The sequence below is a fragment of the Vigna unguiculata genome, chromosome 10, assembly GCF_004118075.2.
Source record: "Vigna unguiculata cultivar IT97K-499-35 chromosome 10, ASM411807v1, whole genome shotgun sequence".
NCBI classification, from domain to species: domain Eukaryota; kingdom Viridiplantae; phylum Streptophyta; class Magnoliopsida; order Fabales; family Fabaceae; genus Vigna; species Vigna unguiculata.
In genome coordinates this window covers 2,271,442-2,289,331 of record NC_040288.1, presented here as the reverse complement: position 1 = coordinate 2,289,331, position 17,890 = coordinate 2,271,442, and the positions used below count along the sequence as shown (strand labels likewise).

Below are 17,890 nucleotides of genomic sequence, written 5' to 3'. Positions count from 1 at the left end.
GAAATCTCCCTAACATTTCTCTTAAAGAAAAAAAAAAAATCCAACGAATTGATGGTATAAACATGAAACAAACACATCAGTGATGTAGTGCAAAAATAATGTGAATTAAATTTAAATATTATTGAAAAGGTTAAGCTTATATAATCCAATTATAGAATATGAAAAATAGATTTTGAGTTTCGCTTCTTGAGTTTCTCAGTGAGCTGATGCTTGAAATTTACCTTTTTTCTTTATTTATAACTTTTTTTATTTACTATCTTGAATTAAATGGTTTCAACAACCAAAATTAATTAACTTTGAAATAATTTTTGATTCTATGAAATCTTTAAATTTTTCACACTTCTCCAATCATCACTAAATCTTTTACATTTCTTTCATAAATCATCATCATCAAAATTTTTTATTGAAGATGTCCATCTTCTTTTGTCAATAAAATTTACTTTATAATTATAAGAATAATAATTTTACTATTTTTTGTTTCTATAAAAAAAAGTGAACACATGACATGTTTTACTTTATAATTAAAAGACTTCACTTTCCTTATTTTTTTTAATTTGCTTCTTGCTTACAAAAATTTGTAAGGAAAATATTGAAAGCTTTTACTTTTTCTTTTCATTTTTTCAACAAATTTTAGAAAAACATATATTAAAAGTAAAATAACTTTTTGATGATCAAATGATGAAAACAGAAAATAGAAACCCAAGAACAAATGCAAGAACAGTTCATTCTAGTCGGTGATAAAGCTTACAGCATCAGAATTCAAATTCTCATGCTACTTTAAATTTTCAATCATAATTCCCCACCCTGTTTGTTTGTATTTGCAAATGGAAAAAAGAAAAACACGTAAAGTAAAATAAAATAATATATATATATATATATATCCACATAAAAGTGTGAAACAATACATTAAAAATCACAAAGTGATTATAACTTTTACATAATAATAAATCATGTCAAACATTTTACAATATTTACATATATTTATATTATATATAAACATTATATTAGTATTTACATTTTTAATTAATATAACAAATCAATTATAAATATATTAAAATAATAAATAAGAAAATTATTGAGTAATATTGATTACATTAACATCACAAAAACAAAAACAAATACAAAAGATATAAAAATAAAAAATAAGTGTACAAAGCAAACTTAACATTATTCATCCAACAAGTCTAAGAGAATGAAACCATCATTATCTAAGGCACCAACTTATACCCTTCTATCCCTAACTAATGATTCAGTAACCACAACAAAACAATGATTCATACAATCTACTAAAACCCCTTTTGAGTTATAAAAGATAAAACCAAATCAATTAACTGGATTAACTATGGGACATAAATCACCTGGCACTAAAGGCAAATATGAAAAAAAAATGAAATGAGAAGAAATACTATACTCAAAAGACCTCTGCCACATTTCAGTTAAACCAATCACGACAAATTGCAGGAATTCTGGTATGCTACAAATGATCATTCTGACATTTCACTGGCTGTTATTTTGTGAAAATTTTGTACATTTAAAGAATTGAAGCTTGGGGCGTATTATAAAAGGCTACAATGGTCGGTTACCATATTTCAGCTTCATCTTAATTTAACTGCACAAAACAGATCAATATCAGACACATTTCTGAGTATGAGTATATATCAAGCTTAATGACAATCAAGTGATAACCAAATAAAAAAATAAAAAAAAGTATACATAATGGATTTTAATGGATTGGAGAATAGAGACTCAAGTATACATACATGATGTAAGGAATTATGTTAACAAATCGCAAGAGATAATGCAAAAGAGGAAAACCAAATAATAATCTGAGCTACTCCTATGTATTGATATGACATTTTCATATGCAATACTGATTAACATATACAGTTAATGGAGCTAGTTCAAGGTAAATCAGAGATTCATAGTAGTACCTTCAATTGTGTACCCACATAGGATCCAAAGAGAAAAGTTTTTCGCTTCTTGTAGCAGAAGCAGAAGCAGGAGCTCTTGGTGGTGGAGCATGTACACTAATTGGGAGAACCCATTCCGTTTTCTCCCTTGTCTCCACCAAAAGAGGATGATCATACCTGTGGTTCAAAAAATCCATGGATAGAGTCTAAGGATGAAAAATTGTAAAAAAAGAAATAAACTACGAGCAAACAATAGGTGGGTTATGAATTGAAAAATAAGTAGGGTGGAGCAAAAGATGGCATAGTGTGGACTGTAGAATGAATTGGAGTTGTGAAAATGGTTACAAGAGTTAGTGAAGGATGGAAGTCATACTTTTTCCAATCTACACGCTTTGGAGTTGTGAAAAATTCAAAGCGGAGAACCCACTGCACAGAAACATGTTGAGTTGAGAAGGACATTGGGCCATCCATGGGGATAGAAAAGAGAAAGCTTGTCTGCAATAAATCTGCTACAACCTCATGATGATCGCTCTGAACCTAGAAGTATAGTTGAGAACCACAATTATCAGAAGCCAGTAATATATTAGAATACATGTATGCTCATCAATTTTCTCTAGTTTGATAATGATCCATTCTTTTTCTAGAGTAAAACGTAGACTGACACTATACAAGCAAGTCTTTCAAAAAGTCAATCAGAGATTGGCCCCTTGAATAATCATGCATATGGTTAATCAAAAGGCGCCACTAAAGAAAATCTGCATCATTATTTCTGAGTAACACATTGTAGTTATCAGTGACAATGGACTTCTAATGATTACATCAAATGGTGCATAGCATAGCGTGGCTATATTGAAACTCTGCACTTGATATATAAAAAAGTATATGATTAAATATGTCAATGCTTTAAGTGTAATTTGTGCCCACAAAGTCCGAGAAAACATATAGAAAAACTACACCAGCTACAAGAGTAGCAAAGCTATAGGTAGCAAAAGCTATGTGGCAACAAGAACCAAAAGACATCGGTGTAGCATATGAGTTTTGAGATGGATGAAAAGTCATACAAGAACATATGATCAAGGCACACACTAGGGAAAAAGTAAAAATAAATAAAATCAAAGGCAGCCAGATGAAAAGAGGTAGATTGGAGCTAAAGAAAACTTTAGCTTAATATAAATAGATTTAGTGGATAGTCTTTATGCATTGCAATTGAAACCAATCAATATTCAACAGAAGCTTCAGTAGTGAGATCTAAGTAACAAATACCCTTGTGATTGTAGGAGAATTCCTTCTAGAAGGATGGACAAATCGCCGATTTATGGTTTCTGAAGTTTCAAGTGTTATTGATATCTGAAAATAATAATTATGATAGTAAATTCAGTTCCAGTGAAACAACCACAAAAAAATCATCTGTTAACTACTAGTTTAATCTCAACAGACAAGGGCAGTCACCTCAAGGCATCTCCTAGCTCCTTCTTCGTGAAAGAAAGTGAGAGTGCCACCTATCTGTAACAAGAAAGTTGTTGGTAAATATAGAACTCCTATATACGCCATGTATCAACTCTACTTCATAATACTTACCACATCACTGAAGTAATAAGTTGAGTCCGAATTTTTAGGATAAAATTTAAGCAAAACTTGATCATCAAGTCGGATATTATAAGACCTTCCTCTAATAAAGCCTTCTCCTGCAGAAAATGACTGCAAAAAATTAGTTTACATGGAACGGGAATTTTTTTTTTTAAAAAAAAAAATGAAGTACAATATTCATTGTGTCCAAAGCACATAAAATCATTTTAGAAGCATAGAAAATGCATCAATTCATATGATAAAGATTATACAGCACCAGCTTCAGCTGAAGAGGATGCTCCCACATCTTCTCCGGAAAAATTCTTTTGCGGCTTCTGTTGCTCATTTGGGGACACAACGGCAAATAACTTTTGGCTTAACAAGACATCTGTTTTATAAATGAATTAGCATAGCAAGTATTTAAGTTCAAAGCAAAAGTAAAAGATAACTCGTACCATTCAGAAACTAATAAACCAATACAGCTTTATACTGTTTCAAAAATAAATTTTCATAAAAAAAATGGGCAGTTTCACGGATAAGGACATTCTGCTATGAGTTTAATTTGCTCACCAGAACCAGAATCAGATAATACTTCAGCAACAGACAGCCGAGGTAGTGCCATATTTGAAGATAAACTTGTTCGGAAACCTTCTACAGTAGAAGCATCCCTGGTCAATGATCTTGCAGAAGAAGATCGCAGTGACAATGAACTTCCAAAGCCTCTATATAGGCTCTCCTTCATGGGGTTATAAGAAGAAACAGATGAGATGTCATCTCTTGAGCTGTCATAGCCCTCCTCTACTCCATCATAAATATCATTTGCTCTAACCTGTAAAGAAATTATTCCATTTTATCTAGAGTACAAGAAAAAGAACAGCATAAAATAAGTGAAATGCCAAAAGTTAGCTTTATGGGCAGCCAGAAATGAGATAAAAAATTCCGCGAAAAGAATTTGAAATAAAGTTTTATATTGTTTCATTAGTAACCAGATAATAAGCACCAAGCACTCAGGGAACCCACCCCTTAAAAGCTAGTTGTTGAAGAGAACCAAACACTTAAATACCCATTTGAAAATCCCACACCACTTGATAAGAGGCTAAGGAACATCATAATACCCGAGTCTCTATCATAGCACCACCACCACTGAGAGTCAACATTCCGCACACTTCACTAGGTAATACTTCACTCAATTTCCTAATGATTAGAACCACCCTCCACCTATCAAAAAACCCTTCGTAAGCCTTCCCGAGACACCAACAGCTAGCTCTAATACGAACTAGAAAACCCACCTTTACAAGTTAGCGATTAAGGACTTAAGAGAGGAGAACAAAACATTTAAATATTCTATTGAGCATCTCAGACTACTTGATGTGGGACTTTAGCATCCGATAGTACCCAAGTCTCCATCAGTCCCCATATCCATGTCAATGTAGTTGGCGTGCTTCATAGGATTCTAACCTAGCTATGAGTAAGCGATTGTTGAAAGGATTAGTGAGAAAAAAGGTCGTGGAGGATGGTACCACTCTTGTACCTTGAGAAGAGAGAAATCGAGAAGGAATATAATTAATGTGTAGTATTCTTGTGTATAATGAAGAACAGATACAATAATAAGAAGAGATACAATAATAAGGAACAAAATCAATATCTAATGATGGAAAATATTTGGCAAGATATTTCCCTATCAAATGATGTTATAGTTGTCTATTTAGTGTAGTCAAATCATAACAACATACCAACTCATATCTCTAACACTCCCTTTCAAGCTGGAACATATGTATCATGAGACATGCTTGTTACAACAAGACCACTTGAGAGACTTAGTAAGTATGTCAGTCAGTTGGTTGCCAAAGCTAACAAAGTAAATAATGACAGCTAGTAGATATTTTCCACACATAACTTTTTGTCTGTCAGAGTGACAATTAATCTTCAATATGTTTAGACCTTTCCAATCATATCTTTAACACTCTTCCTCAAGTTTGAACATATCTATCACTACTCAAGCTTTTTAAATATAGTAAGAGGGCACTACGGTAAACAATACTCGTCAAAAAATCATCAACCGTATGCAGTATTCATCAGAAAAACATCGACGATAAATAACATTAGACAAAAAATGTCAAAAGTAAACATTACTCACCAGAAAACACTTAAGCAGTACACAGATGCCAGGAAACCTCAAAGCAAACAATATATCCCAAAAAAATCTGTCATCGGTAAACAATATTTGCCAGAAAAACATTGGCAGTAAACAGCGCTAGCCAAAATTTAATTGGCAGTGAACTGTGATAGGAACTGTGAACAATGTGTCATCTTCAATGAACAATGGTTTCCCTATAACAGTATTTCTCAGCAAAGTCCTGCCCCCCCCCCCCCCCAAAAAAAAATGTTTTTTAGTCTGACCATTTTAATTTTACTCTAGGTTATCATTATTTGTTCCTCCTGTTGGTCCTCCACAACAACCTCTGTTATCCCCTGATGCTAATCACCCTTTTCATGATCATCATCCTTCCTGTGTCACTCATCCTCTTCTCCTTCTAGACCAGTTAATATTCACCCCATGCAAACCAGGTCCAAATCTGGCCTACATAATCCAATCTTCATCCTTCATTGTTTCTAGCTCACAGTGAACCAAAAGGAATCAAACAGGCTCTCATTGATCCAAATTGGTTGTCAGCCATGCAGCATGAGTACTCTGCACTCATGAAGAATCACACATGGGATTTAGTTCTTCTCCCTTCTGATCAAGAAGCCACTGGCTGTAAATGAGTTTTTCGCATAAGAGAATGCAGATGGGTCATTCAATAAATAAAAAGGCCATCTTGTGGCTAAGGGGTTTCATCATGCTCCTAGATTTGAATTTCATGACACATCTGCAGACATCAATCCCACTATTTTCATTCTAGTGTATGTGGATGATATCATCACTACTGGCCGTTCATCATCCCTCACAACACAAAGCAAGCACACTCGTGATCTTCACAAAAACCAACTTGGTTGAAGCTCATTGTTTCTTCTCCTGTGGCTTCTTCCTGCAAATTATCTAAAACAGGTGGGCATTTATTTTCAAACCCTACGCCCTACAGATCTGTAGTTTGTGCTCTGCAGTATGTTACTCTTACCAGACCTGAATTAGCTTTGTTGCAGTCAACAAAGTTTGCCAAATCATGGCAACATCTCTTGATACTTACTGGGTGGCAGGCAAGAGAATTCTATGGTACCTTAAAGGAACTATCTTTCATGGTCTATCATATTCTAGCCTTGGATCAATGGATAGATTTGCTGACAAAGCCTCTTTCTACAACCACATTTGTTTTGCTCAAAGACAAACTCAATGTGACAGAAATATCTCATGCACGTCCACCTTGAGTTTGAGGGAGGCTATTAGGATATATTAAAATAAAAGAATATAAAAGATATTCTTTTCTCTCTCTGTATCTTTCTGTTACATTTTTCCCTCTTCAGTTTGTTATTTCAGATGTCTCTTTTGGTGAATCTGTTTTGGGTTTTTTGGTCTTTTTGCTTACAAGTGTAGCTACTATAAATGCTCCCTTTTTATTCAGATTTATACATAATAGAAATGATAAAATATCACATCAGTTTCTCTTTTCTCTAAGAATAATTAAAACCAAATACAGGCATTCTTAAAATAATAGATGGCAATCGAATATAGGCTAAAACACAGATAAGTTTAGTTTACCCAATTAAAAAATATCACCAATAGCATACCCAATCAGCATCTCCATCCATCTCTTTCCAAAATATATCCAGTTGTACAGTAGTTAAGGGAACAATATCTGAAAATGTATAAACACATGGATATATTACTTGTAATGTTCCACAAAAATTAAGATGACTCAAACTAAACTACATGAAATAAAAATGTATAGTTGCAAAAAAAAAAAACAAGAAAAAAAAAAAACAAGAAACTAAACAGTGATATATGCAATAAACTTTCATAAACAAGTAAAATCAACCAATGATATCTGGTTCAACCAAGGTTTGCTTACCAGACTTCTCATCCATTTTATGCTGCAAATTGAAGGGTTGAATTTGAAAAATGGTAATAATGTCATGCTGCCATGGACTCAGACTAAAGAGTACGACAACTTGATACAAAACATGTTTATAATTTCAAAGGTCTCACACATGATAGCTAGCTTCTTAGGTCATCATGTAAACATGACAAAATACTTGGCAACAATTACAGAACCTAAGGCTAAAAGGCAGAAAACTATATTTAACATCAGGAAAATTAAATCTGCCAAATATATATCTACAGCATAAACATATTTGTTCAACATCAGCATTCAAAATTTAAAAGAAAAGGTAATTTTTCAAACAGATAGCAATTTTACTTTGTACGAAAAGAACATCTTCACATACTCCTTTATAAATAAATTAAAACTGTATACAAACAGAAAATCTATGTAGGCCTCTATAGAATAAGTCAAACTATTAAAACAGGGTCACAACAGGCCCAGAAGAGACAGCAAGTTAACAACCAAACTAACCATCATCAATTGGAAAGCCACCACTCTTTTGGTTTATCCATATTTGTAACGGAATACGACCTTCCTGTACAAATCAAAGTTGACACACTTGAAAATCTAAATAATGCAAACCAATACATTTTAAAAGATTGGAATAAAAATCTCCCAGAAATAGAAGTATCCACAAACATTAAAGCAGGATAGAAGTGGGATGTATGAGAGCTTAAAACTAAAGAATTATCTAAAATTAAAGACATGGTCATCATTACTAATCAAAAGTGATACCTAAACACAATCATCATTGAAAAGGAAGATGGTGTAGTAAAGGAAAAAACAGTGTATGTTAGTTAGCACTCATGCTGGAAAAAATAACTACACAAACAAAAAGGAAAAAATATGAAACACAAGGAATATCCCTAGCAATTACAATAGTACAAAAGTAGGATCCCACAACTCTATGAAAGTGCTCTTAAACCACTGCTTCACCACCTAAAACAATCTTTCCTACTCTTTACCTCCTACCAGCCTTCTTACTCCCAATAAAGAAGCAAAAAATGAGCATGTTCACATTCTCTGGACAATTGTTGCATTCAGCATGTGCCTTGAGATGATATATACTGCCTTGGAATTCCTTAAAAAGATAGGAAACCATGCATGTCAACCTCGAAGTTTAGCTACCCTTTCTTCAATTTTTAGCCCCCAATATGATACAAAAGGGTGTTTAAATTAAAAAATAAAAATAAAACAATAGGCATAGCACATTTTACAACATGACAAACAAAAACAAAGATATATTATGTAGGAGTCCCACATTAAGAAGATGAATTACATGATGATGTACTTAAACCTAGAGGCTCTCTCACCTAATCGACTAATCTTTTTGGGTTGGTTTCTCCTCTTGCCCTAAAGTCCTTACAATTGCTACTTTCACCGAAAGCTGGGTCACAAAAAGGCTACCCATAAGTTGGGTTAAGGTACACATTGAATATTGACAGGTGAGTGAAGCTAATAAGTATTTAAATTGCAAGGATAAAGAAACCAGAAATTGAGAACTGAATGCACTGATCCAGTTTAATTGAAAACAAGAAAATACAGAAGGATAGGAATATCCAACTGCCCAGAGCCAAGCTCCTAAGAAGCAACCACAATGGTCCTCCTCCAAAATGACCATACCCTTCCCCCCTTTCTTCTCTCTCTTCTAACCAACTTATTCTTCCTAGTGTGCCACGTCATTCTTCCTAGACCGTTTCCTCTCATACACCCTGCCCCACCTATTCTTACCATTCTCTTCTTGGATCATGGCCTCTTTAAACCCAATTGTATATGGGTCTGTATCAATACCCTCTTCTTGAAATAGAGCCTTGTCCTCAAGGCTGAATTCCGGAAATTGGTTGTGGATGGTAATCGTATCCTCCCAAGTCGCTTCCTCAACATCTTGCCCCTTCCAATGTACCAATACTTGTGTTTTGGTCTCCTCCCCTTTTGTGTTGTTCCTAGTCGCCAATATAGCCTCTGGTATCATTAATTCGACTCTGTCATCCTCCAGCCCTTTGGGAAGATCCTTCTCTACCTTGTATTTTCCTACTGCCTTTTTTAATAGGGATACATGAAACACGGGATGAATTTTCGAAGATGGTGGTAATTTCAAACGATATGCCACCTCCCCTATCTTTTCCACAACCTCAAAAGGTCCATAATATTTAGCATTCAGCTTTGACTGCACTCTATTCATGACAGAATGTTGTCTGTTCTGTTTCAACTTCAAAAAGACGAAATCCCCCACAACAAAATGCCTCTCCTTACGATGCTTATTTGCTTGATTTCTCATCCTGTCCTGAGCTCTGAGTAAATGAGATTTCAACTGCCTCAAAGCTTCATCTCTCTCTACAAGGTCTTTTTGGACAGCCTCCACTCTCACTTCCCCTTGAACCACTTGAACAATCTTGGGTGGTTGTCGACCATACACCGCTTCAAAAGGAGTCATTCCCGTAGATCCATGGTAAGTTGTGTTGAACCAAAACTCAGCCCAAGGCATCCAAATCACCCAAGTCTTAGGTTGATCAGTGATGAAACATCGTAAATACGTTTCAAGACACCTATTGGTTACTTCCGTTTGTCCATCCGTTTGAGGATGGTAGGCTGTGCTCATTTTCAGTTTGGTTCCCTGCATTTTAAAAAACTCTTTCCAAAATACACTCATAAATAAGGGGTCTCGATCACTCACAATAGAATTCGAAACTCCATGTAGCCGCACTACCTCCTTCACAAAAATTTCAGCAAGAGTCTTCGCGCTATAAGGATGTTTAAAAGGCACAAAATGACAGTATTTTGTCAATCGATCTACAACCGCCAAGATTGCTTCAAACCCTTTTGATCTTGGTAATCCCGTGATGAAGTCAATACTAATGTCTTCCCAGACCCTCTCCGGAATTGGTAATGGCTGCAAAAGACCACTAGGGGCTGCTGTAATATATTTTTGTCTTTGGCACGTGTCACAAGCTTGAACATACTGTTGGACGTCTCTCTTCATTCCTTTCCAATACAAATTTGCTGCTATTCTTCTGTATGTACGATAGAACCCTGAATGACCACTTTGAGGAGTAGCATGAAACTCTTCCAAAAATTTCGGAATCCAAACAGATTTCTCCGAAATGACTAGGCGATTTTTATAATAAAGTACTCCTTGTTTATAAACAAATCCCGCACAGAACTTCTCGCCACGTCCTTGCTGCACTTCTTCAATTATTTTTTGCAACCTTTTATCTGCATGTACTTCAGTATTGAGCTCTTGCCAATCCAACCATACTGGGAAATAAATCATATTGTTCAGCCCCATTTCATCTTTGCTACGAGACAAAGCATCAGCTCCTCGATTCTCTTTCCCCGGCTTATAAACTATCTCAAAATTGTACCCCAAGAGTTTTGCCACCCAATTTTGCTGCCCTCCCGTTGTAATACGTTGTTGTAATAATTGTTTGAGACTTTTTTGATCAGAAAACACAGTGAATTTCCGCTCCAACAGGTAAGGTCTCCAATGTTGTACTGCAAGTGCCACCGCCATCAATTCTCGTTCATATGCTGACTTAGTTAAGTTACGGAGACTCAACGCTTTGCTGTAGTAAGCAACAGGTCTCTTGTGCTGCATTAAGATAGCCCCAATTCCTGTCCCGGAAGCATCACACTCCAAAAAAAATTCGTCATTAAAGTTTGGTAATTGCAACACAGGTGCTGTAGTAATCCTCCTTTTAAGCTCCTCAAAAGCTTCTTGGGCCTTTTCATTCCACTTGAATCCATCCTTTTTTGTCAACTCCGTGAGGGACCTTGCTACCTTACCATAATCTTTAATGAATTTACGGTAATATCCCGTAAGCCCCAAAAACCCGCGGACTCCCTTCACATTCGTAGGGATAGGCCAATCAATAACACTACTCACTTTATTTGGGTCAACCGCAACTCCTTGTATCGATATAATATGACCCAAGTATTCGATACTTTCTTGCCCAAACGTGCACTTTTCCTTGTTCGCAAATAACTTATTGGCCCTCAACGTACTCAACACCTTTTCCAGCAATTGCAAATGTTCTTCCCAGCCCTTACTATATATGAGTATATCATCAAAAAACACCAATACTCCTTTCCTTAGCCAATTGCGGAATACTTCATTCATAAGTGCTTGGAAAGTGGAAGGGGCATTCGTAAGCCCAAACGGCATTACGAGATATTCGTAATGCCCCTCGTGTGTTCTAAAGGCTCTTTTCGGGATATCCTCCTTTCTCATCCGCACTTGATGGTAGCCCGAACGAAGATCCAATTTTGAGAAGAATTTGGCCCCATGTAATTCATCCAAAAGCTCTTCTATCACTGGAATAGGAAATTTGTCCGGTATCGTGGCCTTATTTAGTGCTCTATAATCCACACACATGCGCCACTTGTTGTTTTTCTTCTTTACTAAAATAACTGGGCTGGAATATGCACTTTGGCTATGCCTCACATGACCCACCTCCATTAATTCCCTCACTTGTTTCTCAATTTCATTTTTCTAGTGATAGGCATAACGGTATGGCCTCACGTTAATGGGACCTTGCCCTGGTTGAAGGTTGATACTATGTTCCTTCGCACGTACAGGTGGCAGCCCCTTGGGTTCATCAAACACCTCCGCAAAATTCTGCAACACATCATTTAGCACACGTCTCTGTTCTTGGCTCAACCCATCTTTTTTTATTTCCCTTTTTTCCTCCAACAAGCCAAACATTGACACCAACAACGAATCTTCACGAGGTGCTCCTTTTAACACTCTCTCTCCTTGATCCGTTTTGACTCTCATAATCTGCCTTTTCCAATCCACCGTAGTTTCCCCTAATGTGGTCAACCAAGACATACCCAATACCATATCCATGTCCTCCAAATCGAAGAGAAAAGCATCAAGTACAAATTCCCCTTCATCGAATGTCACCCTCATTCCACGACATACACCTTGAGTTTCAGATTTATGCCCATCTCCCATCAAAATTTTCATGTGTTGCGTCCTTTCCCATTCCCAACCCAAGGCTTCAACCAACTTCCGTGAGATAAAGTTGTGGGTTGCTCCACTGTCTACTAGAAACATCATTGGGATTTCACCCACCTTTCCTCGCAACTTCATTGTTCGTGGTTATTCCTCCTTCCCTTTCGTCATAGAGTACAAACTCAATGCAGTACATGCCCCTTCGACATCGTTAACGTCATCTGCAGTATCTTCTATTATCTTCTCTTCATTTTCTTCGCATTCGACTCGTATCTCCTCATCAATCATTATGACCCGAAGTTGTTTAACGGGACACTGATGGAGCGGTCCAAATGAACCTCCACACTTAAAACATAAACCCTTTTTCTTTCTTTCCAACAACTCCTGATAAGAAAGGTGACGAGCCCCTCTATCCTTGGGCCCATTTTTGTTGTTCTCACCCCCATCATTTTGTGCACTTGGGCTTGACCCTTTTCCTCCCCAACTTCCATTATTCTGCCATGGGCCGGTTTTACCCAACACATGAGAAACGGGTCAAGTTCCAAGTTGGGTCTTTCCCTCTCCACGTGTCTCACCTCTTCCCTGCCACCCCCTGCTCCTACCATAGATTTCTACGTCAATAGCACGAGCTACATTCATCATTCGTCCCCTGGAAAGAGGATTCGCAACATGTATACTTCGCATCCTTGCCCGGAGTTCATCCTTCAATCCATGTGTAAAGTACGAGAAGTATTGCTCATCTTGCATACTAGGCACCTGAGCAATCAGACACTCGAAGTTTCGAATGTAATCCTCCATAACCCCAGTTTGCTTCAACGAGGTCAATTGATCATAAACACTTCCTTCTCCCCTTCCACCATACCTCTCCAATAACTCTCTCTTCAAGTCCTCCCATGACAGATTTTCACACTCATTTAACAGAGATTGAAAAAAATGTATCGTACCCCCTTCCATACAAAGTTGAGCAAGACTCACTCGAACAGCTTCTCGTGTCTCTTGAACGTTGAAATAAATTTCAGCCCTAGCAATCCACCCTGCTGGATCTTCCCCATAAAACGATGGTAACTCAATTTTCTTCATCGATTGACGAAATTCCTCCAAATCGTCTCCTTCGAGTTGTCTCAAACTTCGATTCCCACTGGACTTCACTGTTCCAGGACTCGACTTTCCTTTTGTTACTGATCCCTGGCCTTCACCTTTTTCCTCAAATTCCTTCGAAAATGTTGACATGAGATTGAACAGCTTCATCTGATTTTCAGCGGCCTCCGTACGTAACGTTTCCATCTGATTCTGGTTCTGCAATGATTGTGCAACAAGCTCCTCAACTACGGCTTTGAGCTTGGTGACTTCTCCTACTACAAGCTCTACTCTCGCATCTCCCGGCTCTTCAGTTGCTGGTTCTCCCTGAGCATTGTTTCTCTTCGGTGGCATTGTTTCCAGATAAAAGAATTATCCGGTAGGTCGGACCACTTAATAAGTATTTAAATTGCAAGGATAAAGAAACCAGAAATTGAGAACTGAATGCACTGATCCAGTTTAATTGAAAACAAGAAAATACAGAAGGATAGGAATATCCAACTGCCCAGAGCCAAGCTCCTAAGAAGCAACCACAATGGTCCTCCTCCAAAATGACCATACCCTTCCCCCCTTTCTTCTCTCTCTTCTAACCAACTTATTCTTCCTAGTGTGCCACGTCATTCTTCCTAGACCGTTTCCTCTCATACACCCTGCCCCACCTATTCTTACCATTCTCTTCTTGGATCATGGGCTCTTTAAACCCAATTGTATTTGGGTCTGTATCAAAAGCCATCAAAGAGAAAAGGGCTACGATCAGTTTAGTGTCGATGGCGTAAAGTTGTTATAGATGTCAGTCCTTAAAGAGGGGTTGATAGTAGTAGGGGTCTCACATTGAGTACGATGAACTATTTGAACCTTGAGGTTCTCCCACCTAATAAAGTAGACTTTTGAGTTGGACTCTCCTCATGTTTAACTCCAAACATATTACCATTATAGCTTGCCATAAATAAAAACACAAGAATCCTACAAGATTATGGAGTTAGGTGAAGGCACAGGAATAGTCTTTTATATTTTATCTCTAACGGGTCTCCTTCACAGCTCATGCAACAGCCCTTTGGACTTGAGGCACAGATAACGCAGAGGTCTACCAACCTCGTGCTATAATTCAACATTTTGGTAGAACAGGACAACATCAAGTAAACTCTGGATCACCTAACTAATTTAAAAAATAAAAGGGGAAAATTTTAGGACATACTTTTAAGAAGCTACTTCTTTTAGCTTTTGAGAAAAGTACTAAAACAGCTATTGTTGACACCTTTATTTCAAAAGCTTACATACTTATTACAAGTCCTTAAACATATTTGTAAGCACTTCAAAGAGAAAAAAAAAAAAAAAAAAAAAAGAGGGTTTAAACAAACAGGCTGTTGGTCACGTGGTCTCTAAAACTATGTCATCAACCAACTCTCCCAGAAGTTTTATTTGCTAGGTAAGAGATCATTTGGTTTAACATCTCCAAAAACAGAGCATGAAATAACATGAAGTAAACACTTTTCAGTATAAAGCAGAGCAAGTCATTGCAAAACCAACCAAATCAGTGACATCATTATTGGACTCCGCATGAGATTGCCCATTTTCAAATATTATCCACCCTCCGGTTATGGAACTTTTAACATAGTACAAATAGCGAATGTTTGAACCCTTGTAAGATGGTGGAATAATGCTAGGCAGCTGCGTCCGCACCACGTCTGCAATTAACACTCCACATAATCAGCCTTAAATCAAAATATATAAGAAATCAGTACTAAAGCATTCAACGTTCAAATTAGTAATCCAAAAGAATGTATACTACATACCAGAAAAAAAAAAAAATATATATATATATATGTTATTTTGTTTTCTTTTAGAGAATAAACTAGAATGAACATTTTAAAACCCACACCAAAATTGACGATTTATTATTTAACTCTATAATTAATAGTACTGGATCAAATTGCTCATTCGTCCAATTTTAACTCATCTTGATATCACTTTCTGCGATGCATGAATGGCTAACATCTTTACTAACTCTTTCTTTGATGGTTTTATTAAAGGATATGGGTTCTCCTTTGTTCCCTCTTGCTCTTTTCACATCATTTATTAGAAGATGCTAACAATATGAGCAAGACCTCACCCAAATAAGATTGAGATAATTTCATTAATGAAATTTGTTCCAAAATAGCCCAAGACCAAAGAGTCCCGCCAATTGTCTTTTTTATTTTATCAGGTCACAAACCCATACTCACATATTTCAGTTCACACATCCCAGGTCCTACCTTCAACAAATCTACAACGTACTTTATTTTGGTAAAATTCAAACTTTAAAAATTCTAGTCCATTATTGTGAATCAAAGCAAATATAAACAAACTTATAACTGCATCAACCCTCAAAATCAAAAGTCACAACTCCAGCAAACAAATATAGCTCAAAGAAAACCTATGGAATCTGAACAAGTACCAATCAACACATATTTAAGGCATGAAAGTTTTGTGGGAAAATAGCATCAGATATTGTTCTATACTTTAACCCAATAAAACCAACTTCTCAGTTGAAAACGGCAAAGGAGAGTAGTTTTGAACACGTCAACAATAAGTGATCACAAATTTTGGTCTAATTATGATAATAAAAATTAAAGGATAAACCAACAGACTAGAGGCTATCTCTAACAAAAGGTGAAGCAGAATATTTCCAGTGTTGTATTATTAGATGCCCCAAGAAAATCAATATGGAACAGTTTTACAATGTCTAAAATGCCCAATGGAGAATATCCATGTAAGCACACTCACTAAAATAAAAATAATAAGAATTTGAGTATCAAAATTCCACATGCATAACCAGAGTATAAAGAAAACATATAAGAACTAAGAGTCCATATTAGCATACAGGATTTGGTCGCGCCAGCATTAACAATGTGGTTTGCAACTAGGACCGGTGTTGAGAACTCCAGAAAAACATGTTCACCTGAAATAATAATAATAATAATAACAATAACAATAAAAAAATATCAATGCTATTATATAACTCGTGTAGCGCCATAGCATTATAACATGGCACTTTCCAATAACTCCACCAAGGGCATCTTGTGAAGGGAGCCATAGGCCAAATGGCGTTTATATTGCAGAATTTCCACCATATTCCTCCATCCACCATTGATAACCTTGATATTATTACTACTGCTACTAATATTAATAAAAGGGTAAAAGATGTTATTGGTCCGCTCAAATATCTCAAAATTCGATTTTAATTCCCATAAAAATTTAATTGACGTTTTAATATCTACACATTTTGGTCTCTTCTAGAAGTGGTAGTAATATACTCCACTATCAGTTAAAGTTTATTGAAAACTATAAAACCCAGAGTGACTGATAGTAGTTAAATAACTAGTGTGCAGACCCACAAAAAAAAATTGTATTTGTTAATAAATTTCAGTCAATAATACAGATTATGATCAAAAGGGTGTGTTATGTGTTGCTAGCATTTATCTTAAAAGAAAACCACGTCACTTCAAGTAAGGATTAAAACAAGTATAAAATTTTTACAGGGAGTAGGGAGAGTAACCTGAATTTCAAGATATTTTGGTAGAACAAAACTTATTTTACCATCATAATAACAATGATACAGTAGAAACTATAAATTTTCATCTGGTAGTTAACAAATTAAACAAAACAGCAACTAAAAGAACTAAAACTCCAATTTGAGTGTTGTTGCTGTAACAACATACCTCTCCTATGTCTTGTGCCAGACATAGGCTTCTGCGTGGCGAACCACTGAGTGTCCAATTTCTCGATGCCCCTGATCTCAAAACTGAGTCTTTCCATCAGAAACGAGCACCCATTTGCGGGATTGGAGATCTGGATGGTCACAACGACAGGATCACCGGGCCTGTAAACCTGCCTATCGGTTTCGAGCTTCAGTGTGGGGGAGACAACGGGCGCGAGTTCCTCGCCCTTCGATGTCGAACTGGCGTTGTCCACCGCGCGAGAATCTCCGCCTCCGAAAAGTGAGAACCTCCCAGAAAACATTGCTGTTTTTTGGGTCCAAGGTGTTTGGTTTTTTGCCTGTGAGAGCGATTCGGGTGAGAGAAAGAGCAATGGGGTTTTTCCAAGGAGGGGAAAGAGAATTGAAACGGAAAATTGGGGTTGTGAGAGAGAATTCGGAGGAATGCGGAAGAAGGATATCACCGGCGATGATCAGAGCAGTGTGTTGAGGTTTTCACACGGGATCTGACCTGAGTCACAGGGAAATCCACTATCCACTATTAGCTGAATATTCAATGTCTAAGAAATTCAAAATTAAATTTCTTCTTATTACTACACACTCAACATTCGGCATTTTGTGTTTTTGCAGATTTTGCATTCTCTTGTTA

At 36.5% G+C, this 17,890-nt stretch overlaps 1 protein-coding gene across 1 annotated transcript; it reads right to left on the bottom strand.

Moving 5' to 3' along the window:
* Nucleotides 1–1,143: 1,143 nt before the first annotated feature.
* LOC114167023 lies at nucleotides 1,144–17,875 on the bottom strand. Its single transcript, XM_028051929.1, has 13 exons — nucleotides 17,246–17,875; nucleotides 16,408–16,485; nucleotides 15,075–15,232; nucleotides 7,988–8,051; nucleotides 7,203–7,270; nucleotides 4,047–4,305; nucleotides 3,754–3,864; nucleotides 3,489–3,595; nucleotides 3,360–3,413; nucleotides 3,174–3,257; nucleotides 2,284–2,447; nucleotides 1,932–2,087; nucleotides 1,144–1,609 (listed from the first exon to the last, which is right to left on the bottom strand). Exons 1-12 carry the CDS (start codon nucleotides 17,544–17,546, stop codon nucleotides 1,934–1,936), a joined length of 1,602 nt encoding a protein of 533 aa, XP_027907730.1. The 5' UTR covers nucleotides 17,547–17,875; the 3' UTR covers nucleotides 1,144–1,609; nucleotides 1,932–1,933.
* Between the last annotated feature and the right edge of the window lie 15 nt (nucleotides 17,876–17,890).